General features: G+C 37.5%; 5 protein-coding genes and 2 non-coding genes across 9 annotated transcripts; 3 read left to right on the forward strand and 4 right to left on the reverse strand.

Annotated features, from left to right (window-relative positions):
• The first annotated feature begins 269 nt into the window (after positions 1–269).
• LOC126623560 (transcription factor bHLH155-like) lies at positions 270–6,063 on the forward strand. Of its 2 annotated transcripts, XM_050292475.1 has the most exons (11): positions 270–483; positions 990–1,475; positions 1,902–2,063; positions 2,307–2,391; positions 3,088–3,147; positions 3,451–3,570; positions 3,738–4,904; positions 4,997–5,098; positions 5,224–5,364; positions 5,567–5,692; positions 5,779–6,063. In XM_050292475.1, the coding sequence occupies exons 2-11, from the start codon at positions 1,381–1,383 to the stop codon at positions 5,866–5,868; spliced, it is 2,148 nt and encodes a 715-aa protein (XP_050148432.1). In that variant the 5' UTR covers positions 270–483; positions 990–1,380; the 3' UTR covers positions 5,869–6,063. The 2 variants fall into 2 exon arrangements, with proteins under 2 accessions (XP_050148432.1, XP_050148433.1); XM_050292476.1 differs by lacking the exons at positions 270–483; positions 3,088–3,147 and having other exon boundaries at positions 517–1,475.
• Positions 6,064–7,703: 1,640 nt separating this feature from the next.
• LOC126621175 (pentatricopeptide repeat-containing protein At1g06143) lies at positions 7,704–9,727 on the reverse strand. The gene is made up of 2 exons (XM_050289579.1): positions 7,899–9,727; positions 7,704–7,855 (listed from the first exon to the last, which is right to left on the reverse strand). The coding sequence occupies exons 1-2, from the start codon at positions 9,630–9,632 to the stop codon at positions 7,775–7,777; spliced, it is 1,815 nt and encodes a 604-aa protein (XP_050145536.1). The 5' UTR covers positions 9,633–9,727; the 3' UTR covers positions 7,704–7,774.
• Positions 9,728–12,045: 2,318 nt separating this feature from the next.
• LOC126623761 (uncharacterized) lies at positions 12,046–13,044 on the forward strand. The gene is made up of 2 exons (XM_050292745.1): positions 12,046–12,272; positions 12,524–13,044. The coding sequence occupies exons 1-2, from the start codon at positions 12,098–12,100 to the stop codon at positions 12,781–12,783; spliced, it is 435 nt and encodes a 144-aa protein (XP_050148702.1). The 5' UTR covers positions 12,046–12,097; the 3' UTR covers positions 12,784–13,044.
• Positions 13,045–13,141: 97 nt separating this feature from the next.
• On the reverse strand, positions 13,142–15,005 carry LOC126623760 (1-aminocyclopropane-1-carboxylate oxidase homolog 3-like). Its single transcript, XM_050292744.1, has 4 exons — positions 14,735–15,005; positions 14,031–14,539; positions 13,587–13,905; positions 13,142–13,488 (listed from the first exon to the last, which is right to left on the reverse strand). The coding sequence occupies exons 2-4, from the start codon at positions 14,537–14,539 to the stop codon at positions 13,282–13,284; spliced, it is 1,035 nt and encodes a 344-aa protein (XP_050148701.1). The 5' UTR covers positions 14,735–15,005; the 3' UTR covers positions 13,142–13,281.
• A 2,857-nt stretch (positions 15,006–17,862) lies between these two features.
• On the reverse strand, positions 17,863–17,951 carry LOC126624884 (small nucleolar RNA Z102/R77). Its single transcript, XR_007624258.1, has one exon. It is a non-coding gene; the product is annotated as a small nucleolar RNA Z102/R77 (small nucleolar RNA).
• A 141-nt stretch (positions 17,952–18,092) lies between these two features.
• Positions 18,093–18,180, reverse strand: LOC126624885 (small nucleolar RNA Z102/R77). The gene has a single exon (XR_007624259.1). It is a non-coding gene; the product is annotated as a small nucleolar RNA Z102/R77 (small nucleolar RNA).
• A 263-nt stretch (positions 18,181–18,443) lies between these two features.
• Positions 18,444–22,444, forward strand: LOC126624796 (uncharacterized). Of its 2 annotated transcripts, none has more exons than XM_050293906.1 (8): positions 18,444–18,718; positions 18,825–19,115; positions 19,417–19,631; positions 19,769–20,119; positions 20,260–20,460; positions 20,607–20,677; positions 21,377–21,516; positions 21,977–22,444. In XM_050293906.1, exons 1-8 carry the CDS (start codon positions 18,673–18,675, stop codon positions 22,330–22,332), a joined length of 1,671 nt encoding a protein of 556 aa, XP_050149863.1. In that variant the 5' UTR covers positions 18,444–18,672; the 3' UTR covers positions 22,333–22,444. The 2 variants fall into 2 exon arrangements, with proteins under 2 accessions (XP_050149863.1, XP_050149864.1); XM_050293907.1 differs by having other exon boundaries at positions 18,456–18,718; positions 19,432–19,631.
• The last annotated feature ends 1,852 nt before the right edge of the window (positions 22,445–24,296 follow it).

Consider the following 24,296-nt stretch of genomic DNA (forward strand, 5'->3'; position numbering starts at 1 on the left):
GGCAAAAAGATCAAGTTGAGAAAAAAAAAGGAGTAGGGAGGGTAAGTTCATTTGATTTTGTTGTTTTGTTTGGAAAAGAGGTGGGGATTGTTTGTACCCTTGAAAATGGAGGGCAAATTTCCTCACATGGGCATCATGTTGTTTGCCATCAAAGGACACTACCTAGAAAGTGTACTCATACCCCCAAATTTAAGATTAATTTGATTTCAATATAAATATAAAAGAAATCAATGATAAACTCCCCAATTGCTCATCACTCTTCTCTTCCTCCTAGGCCTTGAGCCACTATTTTTCCTTAACCCTATCCCATCACTCTCAGAACACAAAGGTGGTACGTGCTAAAGTGCGCAGGATGCGCAGAGTACGATCACATAAAGGGAGATTTTACAGTTTTAGTGGCGAGCGGTCAGTGATCGCAGAAGGATGCGCACTGTAGCTCATCTGGCGCACTGTAAGAAAAGCTAAGATGAACAGCGTGCGAAGGTAACTCCTTATATTAAACAAGTCGCAATTCGCACCAAAAGTGCCTTCTTTTTCACACACACACTCTCTCTCTCACTCTGAAAGAAAAAAAGCCATTGAAGCTTCTCCCTCTCTCTACTTTTTCTCTCTCTAGAAAAAGGAAAAAGCTGCATTATCGTTAAAAATGGCAGCCAATGCAGCTCAAAGCTTTCAAATTTGCTACACTTGATTCATTTCGCAGCTAAAGCTTCAAGCTTTCAGAGCTACTCCACTCTCTCTCTCTCTCTCTCTCTCTCTTCAGCGAGCTGCTGCTGAACTCTCAGATCTTCAGTCTGAACAGTTCAATTGCACAATTCCGAGAAATTAAAATTTTCAAAATTTCTCACCTTTTTAGTTGTTGCTGTGAGAGATCCATGTCGTCGGATATAAGCTAGGTTCAAATCGATCGCGTCTCGTTGAAGTTTCGTCAGGAAGCTGCGGGGGGAGTTTTCAATTTCTCTAATTGTTTGTTCGATTTTATTTTGTAGAATTTTCGAGGTTTCCGTACAAGTTCATGGCTGAATGCAGAGACTGTAACGAGACCTCTGTATCTGTATTTATAGGGTTTGGGATTGAGAGTCTGTGAAGGGGGTTGAGGAAAGCGTGGTGTATTGGCAGCGGAGCACGGAGGTTGCGGTTAAAGAGTGAGGGGGGATGGGGCCGGATCGGTTGCTGTTAGCGGCGGTAGGACCACCGATAAAGCGGCGAGCGGGGCTACGGAGGAAGCAGGCGGGTAGAGGGTCGTATAGGGGAAGTTAGAGCACGAAATTAGGCGCCAAAATTAAAATTTTGGGTTGGGGTTTTGTTTGTTTGGGTGTTTTTTGTTTAGAGGCTGATTAGGAATACAAAAAAAAAAAGCTTTGGAGTTGGGAGGAGGAGATGGGGACTGACTTGCACCATATTCTGAGAAGCCTCTGCTTCAATACAGAGTGGAACTTTGCCATTTTCTGGAAACTCAAGCATCGAGCTCGAATGTGAGTTTTCCTACTTGTTTTCTTCTTGTTAGTGATGCACTTTCATTTCAATTCTAATTGTTTGTGTGCGTGTGTGTGTGTGTGTGTGTTATATGGTTCTTGAATTAAATCCCTTTTGTCTCTGTTTTTTGGTTGAGAGTAAGTGAATTTAGTTCAAACCGAAAAGCGAAAACAAAATAATAGTGCTGGAGGAAAGGAACGTCTGAGGAGAAGTAGTTCCTAAGTCATATTATTTTCTCCCATATCTGGTCTTCAGTATAATAAAGTATGGATCTTGCTATCCGTTTCGGCGTGTAATAATTGAATTAGAACTGTGGTTACTGAGAAAATTTTCACTTGCATGTAGATGTCTAGCTCCTTTTAATGAATTATAAGCAGTTACATGTCCCTCGTAATATTTTGACATGGGGTGTGCTGCATTTGCAGGGTACTGACTTGTGAAGATGCTTACTATGACAACTATGAGCAACATGATTCTTCCGAGAATAGGAAGACTCTGGACAAATTGCATGATAGCGATTATTCCCACGATCCCCTTGGGCTAGCTGTGGCAAAAATGTCGAATCACGTATATACTCTGGGGGAAGGGTAATTACTCTTGTCACTTTCTAGTTACCATAATGCCTATTCTCAAAGCTTTGGTTGAAGAACTGTAAATTCATAAACCATTGCCAGTATTTTTGTACTAAGCTTATCCTCAACTTCTGTCTTTCCTGTTTACATCTATCTGATTACTGTAGCTGATACTGATAGCATGAAGAAAAAAACAAAAGGAAAAGAATAAAAACTTCATAATTTGCATTAATCCTTTCCTTTGTTCTTTCCCTTCAGGATTGTTGGACAAGTGGCGGTTACTGGGGAGCATCAGTGGATTTATGCTGATAATCTTGTGAAGAATAACTATTCACCATTTCAGGTAAATGGTTTATTACTTTTCAGTAATGGTACTGATTAGCATAGTTTTACTTTGAAATGTGTGTCATCGATTAACCGTTGCAGTCGTTTATTGTTTATCAATTTTATGTTTTCGGCAATTTCCAGCTGGCATAAGGGTATGCCTGTTCTCTCTCTCTCTCTCTCTCTCTCTCTCTCTCTCTCTCTCTCACTCTGTGTTTTGATTTGTTTGAAGTTGTGATAATTGATGAGATACTATACTACAAAGAAGATAAAATGGAAACAAATTAAGGATAGATGAGGGTATTGTTTATGTGTACACTTGGTAATTACTGTTATTTCTTCTGGGCCTATCCATATTAAGAGAAAAGATGAAAATTATGGCACTGCCTGCAATATTGTTTTATTTGTTTATTAGTTTGATTTAGGCTTCCGTTTCACACATAGAAACCTTATGCTCCGTTCTTGACCAGAATGATAATAGTCATAAACTTTCGTTTCTGGTAAGTTCTTTCTTAGGAAAGAGATGGATTTAAATTTGTCTTGATGTACGCGACTGGTAGATTGATGGCTGGATGCAAGTTTGTTTGGGGTTTTGACACTTTCACTGACAAATTCTTTTCTTATATAAGCATTTTACTTTGATATGATTATATAAACATTTCTACCAGATATTCTGGATGTCATGCTGAATTAAACCGTTTTCTATATCCTGTAGACCATTGTTGTTGTGGCTGTTGTTCCGCATGGAGTTATACAGCTTGGTTCTTTAAATAAAGTAAGTTCTTTGTTTTTGGTGAATAATGAATACTCAATCGTTCTAGTCCACAGGATAGCATGTGGTTGTTTCTTAATTCTGTTGGGGTGTTATAACTATGAAGATAATGTTGTGTACTTTACCGTTCTAGTCTATGCAACTTTGTTATTTAATTCTGTGGTGACCATAGTGGTTGACATTTTGAAACTCTGTGCATAATAATTATGGTTTGCATTTCGACCACCACAAATAAGTTATTTATGGTTGCAAATTATATATTTCAAATTTATACTCATTTTCCCTTCCTTTGTTTGAGAGGTGCAGGTGGCTGAAAATGTGAAGCTGATTTCTCAAATCACAGATGTTTTTAGGACTCTTCAAGATTCCCCAGTAGAGGATATCCGTAATCCAAAGCAATCTAGCATAAACAGTTCAGTATGCTCGGTAACTCTCTCTCTCTCTCTCTCTCTCTCTCTCTCTCTGTGTTGTGTGTGCATGCAGCGATCTGGTTTATACGTGTACACATGTGAAGCAATTTATTTTTGAATTTTTTTGTGCACAGATAGGTTAGGTCATTGACACCTGGTATCCTTTTTTTCCCTTTTTCTCAGACAAATATATCTCCGGAAGGTTTGGCTTCAGGGGTTCTTGATTGCGTAAATAATTTAGATACAGCCACAAACAGAGAAAGCTCAGATATTTGGTCGTCCATTTTTCCACATCTTGGGAAAGACAGTGATAGTTCTTACGTTTTTCCACTGCCTGAAAATTGTCTGAAAAAGGCAGTTGAATTGGCTAATAACCATGGAGGACTTGAGTCTTCGAACTTAGGGTGTCAGTCAAAATCAAGCACTCTCAGTATGGAGCATTGCAAACTAGTAGGTGTAGAATTACTTGATAGCAGGAAGCGTAAAGGGGAGACTAGTGGCTGCAAAGATACTGGAATGGCCTCGATGATCTATGCCCATCCATTATCACATGATCCTGTCAAAGAAATTGTTAATTTAGGTGATTTTGCAGACTTACCCACAACATTTCTCAACACTGCTGGACATGAAAGGAGTAATGTGGACATGGTAGATCTTCACCATAATGAGGTGTTGCATGTAAGTGAACCCTCAGTCGTTAAGTTTCAGAAGGGCCTGGAAAACTTGGAGTTTCAAACTGAATCAGGTCACATGGACACATCTAGTACATCAATGACCTTCCCTGCTGGCTGTGAGCTGCATGAAGCACTTGGACCAGGTTTTCTGAATAAGGGTAACTATTTTGATTGGGTAGCGGGGAAGAATGGAGATAGAATTACTCCTGAGATGCCTGAGGGGATGAACACTAGCCAGTTGACATCTGATGCTTGTCAAGAGCACCTTCTTGAAGCAGTAGTGGCTAATGTTAGCCAAAGTGGCAGTGTTCAAAATGAAAAACCATTCTGTAAATCAATGCAGTCTCTTTTGACAACTGAAAAATATCCTGAGCCTTCTAGCCGTACTACCCATACAGTTGATTCAGAAAACTATTCCGTTGATCAGCCCTCTCTTATGGCAGAGGACACACAACAATGCTTGAGCTCTTCAGGGGTATGCGGGGTGATATCCCCAAAATGGTTTTCATCACCTTGTCCTAGTGCTTGTAGTGAGCAGCTGGAAAGGTCTTCTGGACCATCTAAAAATAGCAAGAGGGCAAGACCTGGTGAGAATTCTAGACCTAGGCCAAGGGACAGGCAATTGATCCAAGATCGTATTAAGGAACTGCGGGAGATAATACCTGCTGGAGCAAAGGTGACTTTCCAAACTGTTGTCTGGCTTCTGGCCTTGTAAAAGTTGTCCTTATTCATTCTATATGTGCTAAACGTTTCATGTTAACCATACAGTGTAGTATTGATTCACTGCTGGAGCGCACAATCAAGCACATGGTCTTTCTACAAAGCGTCACTAAGCATGCAGACAAACTGAATAAATGTACTGATGCAAAGGTAAATGTTTTGGTTAAAAGTATATTATGGCCTGGCATTATTTGTCAACTTGCAACCATCATTTTTGTTTACCAAGCATTACCAAGAATATACAATGTTTATTGATCGTCATGCTTAATTCACAGATGTGTCCAAAGGAAACAAGCATGCTAGGATCCTCCAATTATGAACATGGATCAAGCTGGGCAGTGGAGGTGGGTGGCAATCTGAAAGTTTGTTCAATAATAGTGGAGAATCTCAACAGGAATGGCCAGATGGTTGTAGAGGTATGTAATACTTCAGAGTGAGTGTTATACATAAACTCCTGGAGATGTGCTTGATCATGTCTAGTTCAGTCCGATTATGGATGTGCTTGATCGTGTCTAGTTCAGTCCGATTATGAAGCTTATTGATGTGTTTCTTTTTCCGACATGATTTTTTTGTCTTTATCACATTCTTAGTATCCGAAAAGAATTCTTCCCTGTGCAGCTGATGTGCGAAGAATGCAGCCATTTTCTAGAGATAGCTGAAGCTATCAGGAGCTTAGGTCTGACGATCTTAAAAGGCGTGACAGAAGCCCGTGGTGACAAGACATGGATATGTTTTGTGGTTGAGGTAGGATCAGTAAAATGTAGACACTTATAAAATGGACTGGCTTTTTGACTTACCATGAACTAAATTCGAATTCCGAATGACTGCAGGGGCAGAACAACAGAAGCATACACAGAATGGATATCCTGTGGTCCCTTGTCCAGATATTGCAGCCCAAGAATCCTGCGCAACAGTTATAGCTTTTCTCGCTCTCGGAGTCTCTGTAGGTTATTTTGTAAATTATCGTGAGTCTTTTGTGATTTCTGATTGCCAATTACGGTTTTCTTCTTCATTTGTTTGAACACACCTTTTAATTGTAAAGAACAAGAGTGAAAAGCCCTTGGAGCAATTTTCCCCCATTACTTGTAGACAGGGAAGGTGCCATTATTATTTTCCGTCTCCTGTTGTACTTTCTGTGCCATTTGTTGAAAACAACACTGCATTCGTGTGTGTGTGTGTGTATTTATCCAGAAAATTGCAGAGAAATAAGCGACAGACTGATTCCTTTATGGTCTTAATAGCACGAAACCGTGCTCTGATATCATTAAAACGCAATGAATCAACAAACTCGGAATGAATTTTATTGAATAGAAATAGAGTGAAAACACCTTAAATGTAAAAGTCTTAAAAGCTTCAAGAAAGTCACTCGTCTCTCCAAAATCGCGTAAGAGTAGAATAGGGCCGGCCACAATGACTTATTTATACAACATAGAATATCAAATCTTTCCTAGAAAAGGTTTTAGAGCTTATTTGGATGTGCTTTTAAAATGATTGAAAGCGTTTTTGGTGAAAATGTTTTTTTAGAATCAATCCTTAGTAAAAATGCAAGTAAATCCTGAAAAAACACTTAAAGTGCTTCATGAAAGAAGCACATAATTGGTGTTTCTTACAGAAAACACTTAAAAGTGCTTATCCAAAAACATTTTCTCTAAAAGCTTTCAATCATTTTAAAAGCATATCCAAACGAGTCCTTACAAAATGACTCCAAAGTAATGAGGAAAATCTGCCCATAATCTGATCAGCCACGTTTTAGATCCAAATCTCTTTCAAAATCTGCCCAAGATAGCTGGGTTTAAAGCTTCAAACATTTTAAACACTTCTCCAGAAAGGCTTGAACCCAAAAGAGGCCGTCTTGGAATCCAAAAATCACAATTAAGCCAAAAAACGTTATTTTTTCAGTGCCTCACACTTCTCATTTATTTAATCGTCAGAAAATAACTACTTAACAGAAAAATCTGAGACTTTGATACTCAAGCTAAAGACTCACCAACGTCCTCCAAGGCCGAGAAGAACGAGTAAGACGAGTCCGATTTGGCCAACCTTTAAAAGGAAAAAGATGAAGAAAAGGCACTGAAGGAGCTAGGGAGGGTAGGGTTTAGGGATGAAGGTGGAGATGGTGGGACGGCGGGAGGAAGAACTCTGGGGCGTAGGGCTGGGGAGGGTTTAGGGTTTTCTCCTTTTTTTCTTTTCAAAATTTTAAGTTTTTAATTTTTTTAATGTTGAATTCATTTATTTTTAATATTTTCTTTTTCTAATATGTTTTTTTATTATTTAATTAATTAGTTATAAGGGTAAAGTTGTCAATTTATTAGCATAATTTTGATTGAATGGGTTATGTGAAAGTGAATTAAAACATGAATATGTGTTAGTATAACGTCTCATATATGAGGAGGTTTTGTGAAATCTCGATAAATTGAGATATTAGTGTAATTAACCCCTACTTTTGGTAGTTTACAGAAATACCCATGGATTTTTATTTTTCTCAGAAGCTTATGAAAGTAACGGCTTAATTTCAAAACAAGACTCCTCTATATCTCATAGTCTATTTTTTTTGGGAATTATTATTGGCACTCTAAAAATCTCATTCTACACTCCAAACTTTTAATATTTGGAAAGAAAAATACATTTGTGAAGAGTGTAGAATGAGATTTTTAAAGTGACAATAACATTTTTTTTTTCTTTTTAGTTTTTGGATTGAATAATTAAAGCGGAAATATAAATAATGAGTTTGTGCGGCCCAAGAAGAAAATAGAAGTATAAAAAAACTATCCTCCGCAGCCCCTGACGGGCGATTTGGGGGTTATTTTGTCCAGTCACTGAGTCAATTTATGCACGAACGAGAAAACAACATTTGCAAGCAGCAGACGAGATTTGGGGGTTATTCAGGGCAAACCAACTTCCTTGTGACTCAGAGCCAAGTTCAGGAACATAAACATCAAGTTTCAGGAACACAAACATCAAGTTCAGGAACATAAACATCAAGTTTCAGCTGCACATATAATTCCGCCAGCAACGAGTAAATTTCAGCAGAAGCTGAATGAGATTCATCAGACGCTGCAAACTGATGAACTTTCCTTTCCATTTCTATCCAACTGGACCCAGGACATCCCTTTTCAACTCCGAGTTCCTTCATGGTGGCTCGAATATCCGCAACTTCTCCCCATCGTTTTGCATCAGCACACATGTTCACCAAAAGGTTGAAATACCCGCTACTATTTGGCTCCAACACCATCAACCCCTCGACACAAACTTGAGCAATCTCCAAGTTTTTATGAAGCTTGCATCCACCTAACAATGCACCCCATATAACAGAGTTCGGTTCAAACTCCATGCTTCTTATCAACCCTAGTGCATTTTCAAGCAGGCCGGCTTTGCTCAACAGATCCACCATGCATCCATAGTGCTCAACTTCGGGACGGATGGAATAATCCTGGATCATGCTTGAAAATCTCCTGTGGCCTTCTTCTACAAGTCCTGCATGAGTGCAGGCACTTAAGACACTTACAAAAGTAACCCCATTTGGCTTGATCTCCTCTCTCTCCATCTTGCTGAACATTGCTAGTGCTTCTTTTGCATATCCGTGAACTGCGAGCCCTTCGATCGCTGCATTCCAGCAGAACAGGTTCTTATCCCGCAATTTAAAGAAAACCAAAAGAGACCTCTCCAATGTGCCACACTTAGCATACATATCAATCAGTGCAGATCCGATATAAACATCGAGATCAAATCTGTTCTCCATTGCGTAAAGATGTATCTCTTTTCCCAAGTCAAGAGCTCCGAGATGGGCACAAGCCGAAATAACAGTTGCCAAGGTCACTTCATCAGAGCCGATCCCATTTGTCCTCATGTCATCGAAAACTGCTAACGCTTCTCGAAATTTCTTGTTCTGAGAATAGCAATCAATCATAGTAGTCCATGATATTATATCCCTAGTTGGCATCTGATTAAACAACAACTCTGCAGACTCCACATCGCCTACTCTTGCGTAGCCATCAATCATTGTATTCCAAGTAGCTGCATTCCTCTCCGTCATCTCATCAAATAATATCCTCGCCGAACTCATATCCCCCACTCGAGAATGAGACGAAACCATTGTAGTCCATGCAAAAGCGTCTCTGTCAGGCATTTCATCAAACACCCTTCTGGATTCACTTATTCGGCGCAACTTCGAGTAAAAATCAATCAAAGCAGTCTGAACAAACACATGTGAGCCAAACCCATTTCTCCAAATGTGACAATGAACAGACTCTCCAACCCGCAATGCAGACAGAGAGGTGCAGGCCTTGATCAATGGCGAAAACGTATAACTGCTAGGCAAAACCATGTCCCTCAACATATTGATGTAACAATTCAAAGCCTGAAACGGGTGGTCGCAATGAACAAAGCCTCTGATCATCGCATTGTAGACGAAAACATTCGGATTTTCCATCTGGGTGAAGGCTAAAACTGCATAATCTAGGCGGGAAAAGGTCGAAAAGGCGGTGATGAGTTGGTTCGTAAAGAAAGAGTCTTGGATGGCATTGGTCTTGATCATTGAGGCACATAAACTTTCTAGCTCCGTTGGAGTCGAACATTTCGTTAATTTTTCAACTATGGATGGTGGGTTCTGAGGGTTTTGGGTTTTGGGCGGTTGGAGAAGACGTTTTGGGTTTGAAAAACAGTTAAAGTTCGTTGGGCATTTCATCCGCACAAGTTGTGGCGCCTCCTAGAAGTTTTGCAATTTTCTTCCACCTATTTGTTAGCAAATTTGTCGATGTGGTATATGTGTAATCTTACCCGAACGAGAATGGGTGACACATTGACACGGATACCGGGATTTTACATGTAATATCGATGCATTTATTCATATTTAACAAAATCATAACCATTCGATTAATATAATGAATTCAACTATTATGTACGTTAAGTGTGAATTTAACTATCGATTTCAGGAACTATTTATGATAAAAAAAAAAAACTCTTAAATCTTGTGAAACCTATTTATGTGTCACATCACTATATAATAGAATTTTTGACAAAATTGTAACGGCATGACCACTTGATTTGAGACACCTATTTCTAGGACTACATTGCTTGATGTTTTATTTCAAGGACCATCTTGGTGTGGTCAATTTTAGGGATCATTTGTGATAAAAAAATAATAAAAAAAAGACTTGCGGGATCCATTTATGTCCCAAATCTGCCCATAACATAACTTTTTTTTACAGAATTGTGACAGAAGGACCACATTAATTTGACACACCTATTTCTAAGACTATATTAATTGATTTTCAACTTTAGAGACTATCTTGATTGCTTATGTCAATTTCATGACCATTTGTGACTAAAAAAAAATCTTATTTTTAAATTAAAAAAATGCTATTGATCCTTTGTGTGTATATATACTTGAGGGATTTCTCAATAGGAGGGGATTGATATATATATATATATATATAAACAATAGTGTCAGTAGGGTAAATAGTTAGTTATTATAGGAGGAAAGATCAGTGGAACGCCATCATCTGTAGTAAAATGCCATCTGCAAGATTGAAATACAGTAAAACCTTTCTAAAGTTAAATACAATTGGGACCAGACCATTTACACTTTAGGGAGTTATTACTTAATAGAGGTGTAATTAATGAAAATTATTTATTGACTTATTTATTCGGAATGAATTGTATTTTCTAAAGAGGATACCTTGGACATCAAGTGTTTTATTTCTTGCATATTTGTTTACTTAATACAATTATAATTATGTGGAGGTGTATTTCTTTAAGATGAGACCAAGAAAAAGTACAACTTATTACAATATGGAGTTTATTCCAATACATAACTAAAATATTATTGATTGACTTATTTATCATTAATGAATGTTGTATTTTATAAATCGGATTTCTTGTGTGCCAAATATTCTATTTCTTGCTTATTTTTGGACTTGGATCCTCTCCTGAGCTCAAGGAGGGATCATCCTGACCAAAGAACTTGGACAGTTGGATTTTCATCCAACGGCTATAATTATTATAACTTTAGACGGACCTCCTGTTTGTAGCCGTTGAATTTTCATCAAACGGCTCAAGTCCTTTGGTCAGCATCCAACGGCTATAATTATTATAACTTTAAAGGGACATCCTGTTTGTAGCCGTTGAATTTTTATTTAACGGTTCAAGTTCTTTGGTCAGGAGGATCCTCTCATTGGGCTCAGGAGAGGATCCAAGTTCCTTATTTTTGTACTCATTGACAATATAATTATATAGAGATGTGTTTCCTTTAGATAGGACAAGAAAAATTATAACTTATTATAATATGAAGTTTATTCCAATTCGCAGGACGAGGCACTGCCCCTATCCCGCCTAAATTCATTTTGCATTATGGATGAAATACAACCTCATCTTTTCATTCCTAACCACCGTAAGCCGAGTTGACCCACCAAAAGTATATACCAAGTAAAAAAATTTATGACTTTAAAAGGTTTTTCATTATAGAATAATTTTTTAGTACAAAAATATATTTTATACCAAGGAAATAGAGGAGTTCGGATAAATCATAAAATGAGCAACATAATTAAATACTGAATTCACTATCTACGATCTTCAAACCTAAAACCTCTCATTTACAAGTGAAGAGGAATACCATCAAACCGTAATATCATTATAGAATATTTCGTTGAATTCTCGTCTCAAAACATACCCACGCTTTGCCTTCCGTTGCCTTGGTTGACCTTTCAAATGTCTCTAAACTGTTAATGCGCCACTAATCATAGCAATCACATGAAATTCTTGCTCTTCATGGATAATTACCAAATTTACGATGACCAGAATCACTTGTCATCAGCCAATCAATTTTACTCTTTTACCCCTCCAGTTTTCCGGTTTATGTTAACACACAACCAGTTAATTAACGAGAAAAACTCATGATGCAATCTGAAAGTTGGCAATTCAGTAATTTCCAAATGAGAAAAAGGGTTTTAAAATTCAGCTTCTGGAGCTTGGAAATGTGAAAATGCTGAATTAGTTGAATCAAAAGCCTCACATTTTTACCAACCAAAGAGAGAGAAGCAGTACTAGTCACTTTTGATTTCCTATATAAGCCCCACGACCCTCTCATTTTTTTCATCACCTTCTCACACATTCAAGTTTATATACTTTTCGTACATTACTGAAGGTGTAACAATGGCTTTGAGTTCTAACGCACAAGGTTTCATCCTCCTCCTTGCTGCTGCCTCTCTATTGGCAGTGAGCGAGGCCAGAACCGTCATCGTTGGAGGGTCCGAAGGCTGGCGTTTCGGGTTCAACTACACTGATTGGGCTCTCCAAAACAGCCCCTTTTACAAAAATGACCAATTAGGTTAGCACGTTCTAACGATTTATGTGCGTTAAAATCTTTTTGTATGACAACCATTCTTTCATTACAAATTTAGAGTAGTCAATAGCATATTGATACTGTATCGATAATGCATCGGTATGTTATATTTTGTTTGCAACAATAATATCAACATATTATCAATGCCATATCGAAATCAGTTTTTTAAGTAAAAGAGCAGATGTCATAGCTCGATTATTACGTGCATGCGTCAATTATTGTTGTTTATTTTGCAGTGTTCAAATATGATCCACCTAGCGAGGCAAATTCCGGCTACAGCGTATACCAACTGCCTAACCTGTGGAGCTACATAACCTGCGACTTCAGCAAAGCCAAGCTGCTGGCGAGTCAGACGGAGGGAGGTGGCGACGGCTTCAAGGTCGAGCTGACTCAGTGGAGGCCTTACTACTTTGCCAGCGGTGAAAAAGATGGCAAGAACTGCAAGGATGGTCTGATGAAGTTGTTTGCTGTCCCACTGCCACGTTGGAATAATTAAACACAGTTCGAAAACACACAAATAAAAACGTCCGGGAAGAAGAGACGCTATACAAAATACATTTATACACACATGCACCAGATTGATTATGTATTTTCAATAATTTTGGAGGGTTTTGAGTCTTATAGGGGGAAATGTGTCCGAATAATTCGTCTTGCTTCCGAACAGTTACTCTAAAAATAGCCATGTATTGCCTTCTTTTTTGTAGTGTCTTGATCCTGATTCAACAATATATTCATACTCGAAATTTCGGATGTAGAAGTACACGTTCTTAGTTGTATTGTCCTCTAATACAATGGAGAGAGGAAATGATCAGAAGATCATCCGTACCGAACTTCAGAAAAAAAGGAAAATTACAATATTACTACAAGAACCGAAAAGTGAAAAGAAACATAGCAACATAACCATAACACTTCCAAGGTTCGTGACATAACTAGCATATCTCAGAGAAACTCTGAAGTGAGGAAGCACAAAGTTACCATCCTTATTCCTTCGAACCTATAGTTTGTAACGTTTCACGTACTCTCCAAAAACGACTTCTTTGTAAATTGGTGGATTGTTTTCGGATATAAGCTCCTTTAACGGCCCGTATGGTTTTTGGAGGTCGTCTGTGCCAATGAAACATGCAATTGATGTAAGGGCATCGAGGGTCGGTGGAATTATTACTCTGTGATCTGCACTCTTGAACTTGCCATTAGTAATGATCTGTACAGCAAATAAACATTTAGATGGACCTATTAGTACTCTATCACGCACACGGGCTATAAAAGAGAAGGAAAAGATAGCTATATTAGTTACAGTACCTGCAGCATATCAGATACATTGGCAAGCAAAGCTCCCTCCACTGGGTGAATGTCAATCCAAACATTTTGATGAAGTACCTGTAGGCCTTCACTAGCTCGCAAGAGCAAGGTGATGAAGCCGAGGTCAGAATGCTTGTGTCCGCCGAGAGTCAAATGGGGCTCTGGGCAAACTGGATAATAGTGGCATGCCAATGACCTCGATTCGAAGCACCTTAGGTTGTCAAGGTAATCGCTGCTTAGACCTAAAGATTCCGAAATTAATTTGGAAAGCTTATCCTTCACTTGAACAAGGTATTTCATATACTCTTTTATTTCCGCCCTGCAAAATAAATAATTTAGTGTTTAAACAGCTTTCAGAGTTTGCTCAGATTTGAGTGATACAAGGAGATATAAGTTGGTGAACAGAAGTTAATATAATTGGTGAGTGTAGCATTACTTATTTACCTGCAGATTTCAGGGATTGCCTCGAAGTTATGCTCATCTTCTAGGACCTTGCAAGACAATGTGTCTCTCCAACAAGCTGGAAGAGACACCTTGAATTCTGCATTGCTAACGAAGTTGACCTTCTTCGTGAAATCGCGTGAATACCACACCTCCTTGGCTTCCTGGGGCTGCTCATGAAATCGTCGAATGCCCTTCAGCACATCATCCATCACACCAAGTGGAACTGAATGGTTCACAATCTGAAAGAAACCCCATTCCTCAGCTGCCTTTCTGAGGTCATTGATGATTTTGCTCCGCATTTCGCTGTCCTCGACATCTTCGAGATCAATGACAGGAACTTGGCGGTTGCTAATGCCATTGTTATGGTTAGGGGACGGTAGATCCTCTGGAGGGTGTTTGAACATCCTTTGGAGCTTGGTCACCCCAGAATCTACAAGGCCTTTCACACCAGCTTTTGTTTCATCGAATTGTTTCATTTCTTCCTCCAGCTCATGATCCAACCCAGGCATCTTGAAGTAAATCTTTTTGATTAGTGAAAAGTTTAAGTGACAACTTTATTGATCCTAGCTTGGTTTTTGGAGTGCAAGTTTAAAGAGTGTAGTTTTCTACTTTATATAGAATTGAGAGAACGAAAGGAAATACTTTCTTTGTTTAATTTAGAAAAGATGGAGATCATGATCAAGAAATGTGGATAGAAAACTCACGAGTCTTATTGCACAAGCAAACGGCAATGAATTATCTGATTAATCTGCAAAGATTCAAAAGAGACAAAGTGAAGCTAACATGACTAATGTTAATGAAATAGACAGAAGCGGCCATGTTTACTCTTTTCGTTGGTAAACAGGTATTTCTGTTTGTGATGAGTGACAAAATGGGGAGGTTTCAGGCATCTTTTTATAAGAAAATAATGCCGTGGGGAAGTTGGTGTGAAAACATTGCCGACTGCTTTAGCAGATTATAGAGGTGTCTAGCTTTTGGTCTCATGCTAAATTATGTGGATATAATTATTAATATTCATCTTCCACTCATTTATAACCTGTGGATTAGTAATATTATGCGGTGGTGTGATGGTTTCCAAAAAGAGAGATGATAGGAAATAAGTGAAACTCATAGAAGAAGACAATAGGCAAATGGGGTTGCGAGACCCAGGCGCATGCATTGGATCATTTCATATATTCTAAAAAAAAAAACCACTCATTTCAGTAGTCATACTAAAAACTTTCTTGATCAAATACTTATTTTACAAGTGAATTAGTAATACCATAGCGATGTGACCAACGCACTTGAAAACTTTTTGATTAATGAGGATTATTTTTCAATGGATTCCTCTTCAATTCAAGTATCTTAAATTAACTTAAAGTTTACAAGTATTGATGCAAGTTACTATTACAAATTGGTACGACCCCGCCGGTTGGTGCAGAAGCCATCGGAAACTTCATATCATTAGTCTCTGTGGTGGATTGTAGGTCAGATGGAGAGAGGAGAGCGAAGGGGAACAAACTCGGAGAGACAGGTTGTGTTAAAGTTATGTTTTCTTCGTTAAATTGATGATGTAGTGAGAGTAAAATCTGTAATTGAGTTGTCATATGTAAGCCACATTTGTAGTCTAAAAACTCATCATTTTAATGGATTATTAGACGTTCAAATATAGAAAGGATAAAATTGATACAATTTCAATCCCTTAAGAAGCAATTTGAGAAAATTAAAACCTCATGACCGATGTAAAATGTAGGTAGTCTTAAACTTTTCTACCAAACGATGATACTTTTAAGCAGAGCAATGCCAAAACAACACCTAGAAGTAAGATATGGGCAACTTCATAAACCTTTTCCTATTGAACGTAATCTTTACCCACCAATTGAAAAGACCGAAATAACACGTCCTTAAATCCCACTTGGAATTTAGCCCCACAGCAGCCAAACATTCAGAAAATTTGGAAAAATAATCAAAATTTTGAATCCCATATAAAATTATAGCCATAATTTTATTTCTATAATAATTATAACCAAAATTTGATGTACAATTATTAATATATCCTTTATATAAAATTATAGCCATAATTTTAATTTTATGATAATTTTGCAAAAAGTTGTAGAGAATAATGAAAACAAAAAAAATGATAGATTATTTCCTCATTTTAAGGTATCCTTGTATTTTGGTTGTTGTGAGAAACCTAAGATTAAGGGTGTATTAGTATTTTTACTTCAAGTTTTGGTTATAATTAGCATAAAATTAAAATGAGGGTTATGATTTTATGAGAGTTGCTAAACCCACATCACAACCCTATTTCCCCACCCCCACCTTATTTTCCCACCCCACTCTAAAGGTAAAAAAGAAAAGCACTCTTTTTCCACCCACTGATATTCCTAAACTATCCCTTACAAAGAAAATTAGCCACCACCACATATCCCACCCACTAGACGGCAAGCAACCCTCTTCTCACTGTCAGCCAACTTTGTCTCTAATTTAATCAAGACTATGAGGATGAGCAACATCCTCGATCAACCTCGTAGTCGCTCTCTGCAATTACAACTCAAGTAGATGACTAATCGTAGAAGAGGGGTATCAAAATCACGTTAGTTAGATGAACTGAGCACAATTTCACACAGATTACCGAAACTGTAAATGGGTATGAGAGAAAAAAGAAAAAGAGTAAGATTTCTTAAGGTAATTGTAATGGGTCTATGGTGTTTGATGAAGATTTCGAATGGATGGGAAGGAATTGACATAAGAGATGAGGAAAACGGTGGTTTTCAACTTGGTTGGTGCTATGTGCAGTGGTTTCAATTTGCTGGGCTCATGTTTTTGTTCATTCTATTTTCAGAATTTAATACAAAAATAAAAGAATAAAATAGTTAAAGATGACTTTATAAGTCATTTTGCAAAAGGTTAGAGTTGTCATTAAAAATATCATTAAAAAGTAGGTGAAGAAATAGTGTTAGTGAGTGGATATTTCATCTCCCGATTTTATATAGGGTTCAATTATTTTTCCAAATCAGATAGGCAAAGTATAATTGAAAAAAAATCCATTGTAGCTCAGTTGAATATTTGTCAATGCTTTCGAGATTTTGTATCGAATCTCTCCTCTCATAATTTAAATAAACTTAATCTCGAATATCCAATAAAGTCACATCTCATAACATCGTAAAACCCTTATCATAATTCCACCAACTCCAGCCTAGTCTCATTCACGCCCAATTGCATTAATCAAAATAAGTCTTTCAACCCAAAATTTAAAGAAGTTTTAACGAAAAGCACACGGTTCTGTTCATTTTAACGAAAAATTATACTTTTACGTTGAAAAATCAAACCTGATACTATTCACTTTACCCTTTATTTTATCCTTATCATTGAAAATTATGTCATTATCATTAAAACTCAAAATTTTCAAATATTTTTAATTAATTTTCCTAAAATTTAAAAGGTTAAAATCTGAAGACACACTTTGTCATACATTGTGACAAACATTTTGTCAGGTCCAACCGTATTCATTTTTTCAATTACGAATAAATATCTTAATAATTTTAATTATATATATATATATATATATATATTTTTTTTTGTCAAAAATAATCTATAAATGATTTAACCAACGGGAAGCAAACAGAGTCTCGATACCAATGTCGAAATCAAAGGTTTCGCAGCAATCCTGTCAAAATACAAGTGTCGAAGCATGTCCTGGATCCTAACTCAAATTTAAAGTTGGTCAAACCAATATATATATTTACGTTGTCTTGGACTTGTCCAATTAAGAACACATCCGAAACATTATTAGATAATTGATTACATTTGAATTGCTTTTTCAAGTTCTTTGAGAAGTTGGAAGGATTGAGAATGATCAGATAGAGCTAATACATTGATGCCATCATTGCGGCAAATCAAACCAATAGGGAACACAAAGTTCAAATCATCACCTCATTCTCAATTCCTCCAATTTCCCTTCAATTCCTTCAAAATTCGGATCAAAATTCATACAAAACTACAAAAATTGTAAATTGAAAAAAAAAAACACAAAAATTGATGAATAAAATCAAATAGCAGATTTAGGGTTCTGTGGGGGGAGAAAGATCAGATAGAGCTAATACATAGTTTCGCCATCATCACGGCGTTCAAACCAATAGGGATACGAAATCTAATCCTCATCTCAATTCTCCCCGACGCACAATTTCAAATCAAAAGCTACACAAAAATATTTCTAGGGTTCTAAGCAGAAGGAGAGATTAGGGTTTTCACCAGCATTAGCAGAACAAACGAAAATAAAGAAACAGAAGATTTCTAGGGTTTAAGCAGAAAGGAAGACCAGGGCTGTTCGGTAGCAGAGCGGCTCCCGCCACTGCTATCGCAGAGAATGAAATGGTGATGCCAGAGAAACCCTAAAGATTGGATATTTATGGTGAAAGCTTGGGCCTTTAGGGCAACATTTGGGTTAAGAGCCTGGAGTCTCTTTACGGGCCTGACCTTTTTTCTCAACCTGGCCCAACCCATATTGATTTACCCGGAAAAAACCTGAAACTACTCGAAGCTGGTTCAACCGACTTGCTCTTCTTCTTCCGTACATTGCTCCTCCGCGGCCACCGCCACAGCCATTGCCAACCGCCTTAAATCTCCGACCCGTCTCCCTCTCTATCTCTTTCTGTTAGTTATGGAATTCGCTAAGCGTTTCTCCAAGCGGCTCTTCCACAGCTTGTGTAAGCACTTTTAGCCCAAAAGCGCTTTTGCTTTGTTCTTTTATTCATTTCAACCTGCAAGATTGAATGTTTGCTTATATTTTATTTTGGATAACGAAATGTGTAGATTTTACGCAAAGCTGTGTGAAGAGGGAGGAATTTTACCAGCGGTTTGTATACAGCTACGTGAATCGGTTTCAATCGCAGCACTCGAAGGCAGAGAAAGGAGGAGAATCGGACACATCGAAAAAGCTGAAAGCTGTTGTTCCTCCGCAAGCTGCTGATGGCATTAGCAGCTATTCGAGTGAGGATGAAGGTTTGGTGGATGGTAAGGAGAAAAGGTTGGAGCTTGCTTGGCTGCCCAGAGTTCTCGAGCCAGCTCTTCAATTGTGCAGGTGGGCTCTGCCAACCCCAGCAGGTACCCGAGTTCAAATCCCTTTTCCGTAAATTAGAGTAGTTTAGAATATCGTTTTTGTTAAAAAAGATAAAAACTTGTCATGTTTGGGCAATTGGGTAGTCATTGTTTTGAATGAATTTGTAATTTGGAAGTTGCAGTATTAGCTGTGCATGAGAAAAATATTGTGTAATTTAAAAGATGCGGTTTGGCATGGTTGAAAAGAATCAAAATTTATCATTTGGAACTTGGGTAGTCATTGCTTTTGATTGAATTTGTTTAATTTGGAATCTTTCAGTTTGAGTTGTGAGTGAAGATTGTTCAGTTTCGAAAATTGCAGGAAATGGAGTGGGAAACAAAACCCCATCCACAACTCGATCAGTCTCAGAGATCATTGCAAACATCCAACGGAGTAAGATAGGAATTGAGGATTGGAGTTTGAGTGATCTCACCATTGGTTTGTTTCTTATTTATCTTCGTCAAGCTTCTGTAAATCCGTTTGAGGATGTTAATGGTGTTCAGGTCTCCTCAGATTCAATGGTAACACTAATTACATGACCTTTTTAATTCTGAAAATGCTTCTTTACTTTGTATAAACACATAATATTTTGTGGCAAGTTTGATTGTGGTAAAAATGTTGTTGTCATTAGTTATTTGGCATTTGCTTTGTGTTTTAGGTGCAAGATCTCATCTACCACTCTGAGTTAGCGAAAGGTTCTTATAAGGATAATACTGCAGCTCTTGCAAGGAACACCATGCTTCGTGAAAGCAATGTCTTGAAATTTGTCAAAGATTCCAGTGTCATGAGGCCTGGATATTATATAGGGATAGATCCTCGTAAAAAACTTGTGATTTTAGGAATCCGTGGTACTCATACTGTATATGACCTTATAACTGATGTTGTTTCTTCAAGCGATGATGAAGTCACGTTTGAGGGTTATTCAACCCATTTTGGCACTGCGGAAGCTGCTCGCTGGTTTCTTAGTCACGAGATGGGAAATATAAGGAAGTGCTTGGAGAAATATAAGGTGGTGAATCTTTTTACTCTCACTTTTCCTTGTTATTGTTTTTTTGGGTGATGTAATCTTGTTCGTGGGTTTTATGTTTTTTTCTCCCGACCATATTTTTTTGTCATTGTTGGTTGTAGTTGAGCCCAATTCATTAACAGGGATTTAAGTTAAGACTAGTTGGTCATTCTCTCGGAGGTTCTACAGCTGCTTTACTTGCAATAATGCTCCGTAAAATGTCAGTTAAGGAGCTGGGGTTCAACCCAGAGATTGTCTCTGCCGTGGGGTATGCAACGCCACCTTGTGTCTCCAAAGAACTTGCTGAAAGCTGCTCCAGTTATGTCACAACTGTTGTGATGCAGGTGGGAAGATGCATTTAATTATTCTCTACTTAGAAAAAGCATTTTCAATCTAATTATATCTACTCGTTGCAGTTATATTTCTTTGGTTTTATTTGTTATTTTGCCCTTCTTAAATTCTTACAAACTTAAGACGTCTTTTTATGCAGGATGATATTATACCTAGGCTAAGTCCAGCATCTCTAACGAGGTTGAGGAGTGAAATTCTTAAAACCGATTGGTAAGTAAATGTGCTTCTTCATAATTTCTTGTCACCTCTTTTTCAAGATATGTTGAGAAAAAATAAGCTCACTAGTCGTTTGAATTGAGACCGAATTGCGTCATATACCAAATGATTAAGAACTCAAAGAAGACGTTGAACTAGTTTTTGTCTATCAATTGCTTGCAATTGATACTTTCTACTTTCATGGTACTTTGCCTGCACTGTCTATTATCAGAAATTTCTAAGTTTCAAGAATTCAGAGAATCGGGATCTTGAACTTGCATATTGGGGTAAATGCTGCATGGAAATTTGGAAATCTATGGATTTTTGGTGATTCTAGAAATATAAGCCTTTCGATTCTTTTGGTAGAAAAGACTACGTATGTGCGCTTCTTTTGGTAAGGTCTATGCTATGCCTGTTTTACTGCTTGGAATTAAAATTATTGTGCACCTTTATTTGTTTGTGTCTATTTCTCTTGCTTGGATTGTTGTGGATAAGCTAAGAATTTGGCCATGAATAATTCTGGCACCAAATCGGATGAAAATTTGACAAATTTATGTTAACTGGGAAGCATCATTCATCAATTCATGGAAAATGGAAAGCGGAAAAGTTGCTTCTTTTGTGAGCATCAATTTGTTTGCACTAGTGGCAATTTAATGAAGGCTTTATCAAAATTTCACAGTTCATAATTATTTGTTTCTACGTTACGTTTTGCAGGATGAGTGTGATTGAGAAGGAAGATTGGAAAAGTGTCATAGATTTGGTTACAAATGCAAAGCAGGTTGTGTCTTCGGTGCAAGATGTTGCTCGGAAGCTTTCTGATTATGCAAAGTTTGGGAGCAGTAAACATTCTTCTGGTAATCCCACCCTGCTCTGTGCCTAGTGTGTCAATGCTAGTGTATTTTAGCTCAGTCAATTGTATCTTTATGCATTGCTGTGTCATGACATGCACTTTGTAACAAAAGTGCTATATATTTGTACTGTCATTGATAAATATTTATGCTGCAATTGTTGGGCATATGTGGATTTGATCTTCAAAACAATCTCAGGCTGCATTTTTCGCACCTTCAATTGTATAATTGTTGGCTTATCTGTATGTTGTGTGAATGATTTTCATCATATTGGAGTAAGGGGTGTGAATGCACTAGAAATTTCTTGTTCTTCTCTGCTTGATGGTGTTTGTTTTGTTGGGGAAGGATCAAATCTCAACAGTTGGGTCGTTATACCTCATCAATCGTTAATGAATAATTTAAGCTTTAACATGCTCGACACCACATGATCTTCCCTTCACCAAATTATCTTATGGTGTCTGAACAGATGGTCCCATCATAAAGAAAATTCCTACTCCTCCCGGGGTCCCTTTAAATGAAAGAGAAGTAACAGAAAATGCTGGTGCTATTAAAAGTGGAGGAGCTGCCTGTAAAGTGCCTGAGGAATTATTTGTACCAGGTACCGTCTACTGCCTAAAGAGGAATGTGGATGCTCGTACCAGCAGCGGCGGCAGCAGAAGGGAGTATTTTACACTTTGGAAGAGGCATCCGGGTGAGCATTTTCAGAGGATTGTGCTTTCAAGCAACATAATAACTGACCACAAGTGTGTGAGCCATTACTATGCATTAAGAGATGTTCTCAAAGGTTTGCCGGCCTCCGATGATGAAGACGAATTTTCTTAAATAATCAAAACAAACTGCTCTGAGTTTACCTCTGTAAAAACGTAGCTCGTATATAAGGTTGTTGTAACTTGAATTTTGCATTTAATAAAATTTAGCAATTTTGATTAACCAATGTTCATCCAGTGTCTTGCTACAATATTTGGTGTACAGAGTGATGATCTGCTACTTCTATGTGCTTATCAGTTTGGAATGGTTGCCAACAACTAGATTGAACAATAAGCAACCCCGTTGGGAGAAGAACGAACTTATAACTATGACGCAAGTGTGGAGTAAACTAACCCAATTAATTATTGTCATGTATTTTAACCTTCTCCACGTGACAGTGCTTGGTGGGTTTGATTTCTTCCAACAATGACGTCCCAATTGTTTCTTACATCTCCACCATAAGTCTGTGACATTCTAAACTAAAAATCCGATGTCATGTGAAAATATTAAAACACATGTCATCACGTTTGAAGGACCTCTTCTTTTACTTGCTGCTTAAAACATTTTTCTAGTTTTACAACTGCCAGGTTGATTGCAAATCCTAGCTGGCATGAGTAACCCTTTTTAATCCTTTGAGTGGTGGGATTTTTCCAACTTCTTATCTTCATTGTCTAATATTTGTCTTTACTTCCTTTGAGTTTTGATGTTTTGTGATTGTGAGTGGCATAGTTTAATACCAGATAATGAACTCCAGTTTAGACGGTAATATTAATTCTTGTAAGCTTTTTGGGTAAGTAATGATCGGGTTCCCCACCATTTACCTGCCATGAAAGCTTAGGTTATATTAACAATAGCCATACCTAGTCTGCTACTGCTAGGCAGATAGAGCTATATTTAGGATCCCACCCTAGGTAAAGCTAAAAAGCACTTCTACCCCCACGAAAAAAAATAATATGACAAAAACACCCAAAAGTGTGATATATTAGGGTTTGCTTTGCTGCTTAATGTTGTTAATAATCAATAATAAAATACTTCTTGTAAAACTATCAATGATCCGTTGGTTTCACGGTTCTTAATAGGAATACTTTTCTACAATTCATCAGAAGGAATTACAGTTGTGCCGAAACCATCAATGCGATTTGATGATTCGAACCCTTTTGTTTTCCGAATTTTATTTAAGAAACATGATTACAGAAATAATGCAATCTGAAACCATTGAATCGTATAACAATTGCACAACAATGTGAAGAGGCGAAGTGCTGATAATCACGATCGAACGGTTAAATAACTTCAGACTTTTCCCATTTTCTGCAAAATATAATATAACAAGGCAGTTACTACTTTTGCCATTTTCTGCAAAATATAATATAACAAGGCAGTTACTACTTTTGCCATTTTCTGCAAAATATAATATAACAAGGCAGTTACTATCATTGAATCACATCGCAAAGTGATTCCAACAACACGAAGGCGGTGATTTTAATAAAAATATATAGTTGGGGCAAAGAAGTGAAAACGTTGATCAAGAAAGGATGTTTTCATGGTGGTAATAGGTGGCACATATCCGACCAGATTGGGAGACATGTGCAATGAGGTATTGTATATTGGCGGATTTTACACAAATTCAAAGTTCAAAAGGGTCATGACAAAACAGCAGTCTACAGAAAATTACTTTGAACTTAAGCCATAATTGTAATTTCCATTGAACTTCATAGACTCTCTTAGCTTCTCCTAGTTTGTCTCACTATCTTAGAAGTCATGGTCTATCATGATTAAAAACAAAACCTTCATTATCACTAATTAAGCTATCATTCATTAACCCTAAGAGAAGTTACATCCTATATTTGTCCTCATTGTTCTTACTAGAAGACCATATGTGACACCCCCTTATATTAGGGTTTGGACTTTGAACAATTGCCCTCTATTCAAACCACATGATTTCTGTTTTTATTTAAGTAGAGCTGTAAGCAAATTAAGACATGTAAGATGGCCAAAGAGACAAAGATGATGTAATGTTAATACATGACCAGCAAGATTAT

Source organism: Malus sylvestris, chromosome 5, assembly GCF_916048215.2.
Source record: "Malus sylvestris chromosome 5, drMalSylv7.2, whole genome shotgun sequence".
Taxonomy (NCBI): Eukaryota; Viridiplantae; Streptophyta; class Magnoliopsida; order Rosales; family Rosaceae; genus Malus; species Malus sylvestris.

What these genes read in the sequence shown, in the direction of transcription:
- LOC126623560 (XM_050292475.1), top strand. Translation starts at nt 1,381, where the DNA reads ATGGGGACTGACTTGCACCATATTCTGAGAAGCCTCTGCTTCAATACA. An exon ending in GTATATACTCTGGGGGAAGG is followed by an intron (nt 2,064 to 2,306) that starts GTAATTACTCTT and finishes CTTTCCCTTCAG; the next exon opens with GATTGTTGGACAAGTGGCGG. An exon ending in TAAACAGTTCAGTATGCTCG is followed by an intron (nt 3,571 to 3,737) that starts GTAACTCTCTCT and finishes CCTTTTTCTCAG; the next exon opens with ACAAATATATCTCCGGAAGG.
- LOC126621175 (XM_050289579.1), bottom strand. Translation starts at nt 9,632, where the DNA reads ATGAAATGCCCAACGAACTTTAACTGTTTTTCAAACCCAAAACGTCTT. An exon ending in TTCCTGAACTTGATGTTTGT is followed by an intron (nt 7,856 to 7,898) that starts GTTCCTGAAACT and finishes CTTGGCTCTGAG; the next exon opens with TCACAAGGAAGTTGGTTTGC.
- LOC126623761 (XM_050292745.1), top strand. Translation starts at nt 12,098, where the DNA reads ATGGCTTTGAGTTCTAACGCACAAGGTTTCATCCTCCTCCTTGCTGCT. An exon ending in TTACAAAAATGACCAATTAG is followed by an intron (nt 12,273 to 12,523) that starts GTTAGCACGTTC and finishes TTTATTTTGCAG; the next exon opens with TGTTCAAATATGATCCACCT.
- LOC126623760 (XM_050292744.1), bottom strand. Translation starts at nt 14,539, where the DNA reads ATGCCTGGGTTGGATCATGAGCTGGAGGAAGAAATGAAACAATTCGAT. An exon ending in GCAATCCCTGAAATCTGCAG is followed by an intron (nt 13,906 to 14,030) that starts GTAAATAAGTAA and finishes TTTATTTTGCAG; the next exon opens with GGCGGAAATAAAAGAGTATA. An exon ending in ATGTATCTGATATGCTGCAG is followed by an intron (nt 13,489 to 13,586) that starts GTACTGTAACTA and finishes TTTGCTGTACAG; the next exon opens with ATCATTACTAATGGCAAGTT.
- LOC126624796 (XM_050293906.1), top strand. Translation starts at nt 18,673, where the DNA reads ATGGAATTCGCTAAGCGTTTCTCCAAGCGGCTCTTCCACAGCTTGT. An exon ending in AGGTCTCCTCAGATTCAATG is followed by an intron (nt 19,632 to 19,768) that starts GTAACACTAATT and finishes TTTGTGTTTTAG; the next exon opens with GTGCAAGATCTCATCTACCA. An exon ending in TCACAACTGTTGTGATGCAG is followed by an intron (nt 20,461 to 20,606) that starts GTGGGAAGATGC and finishes CTTTTTATGCAG; the next exon opens with GATGATATTATACCTAGGCT.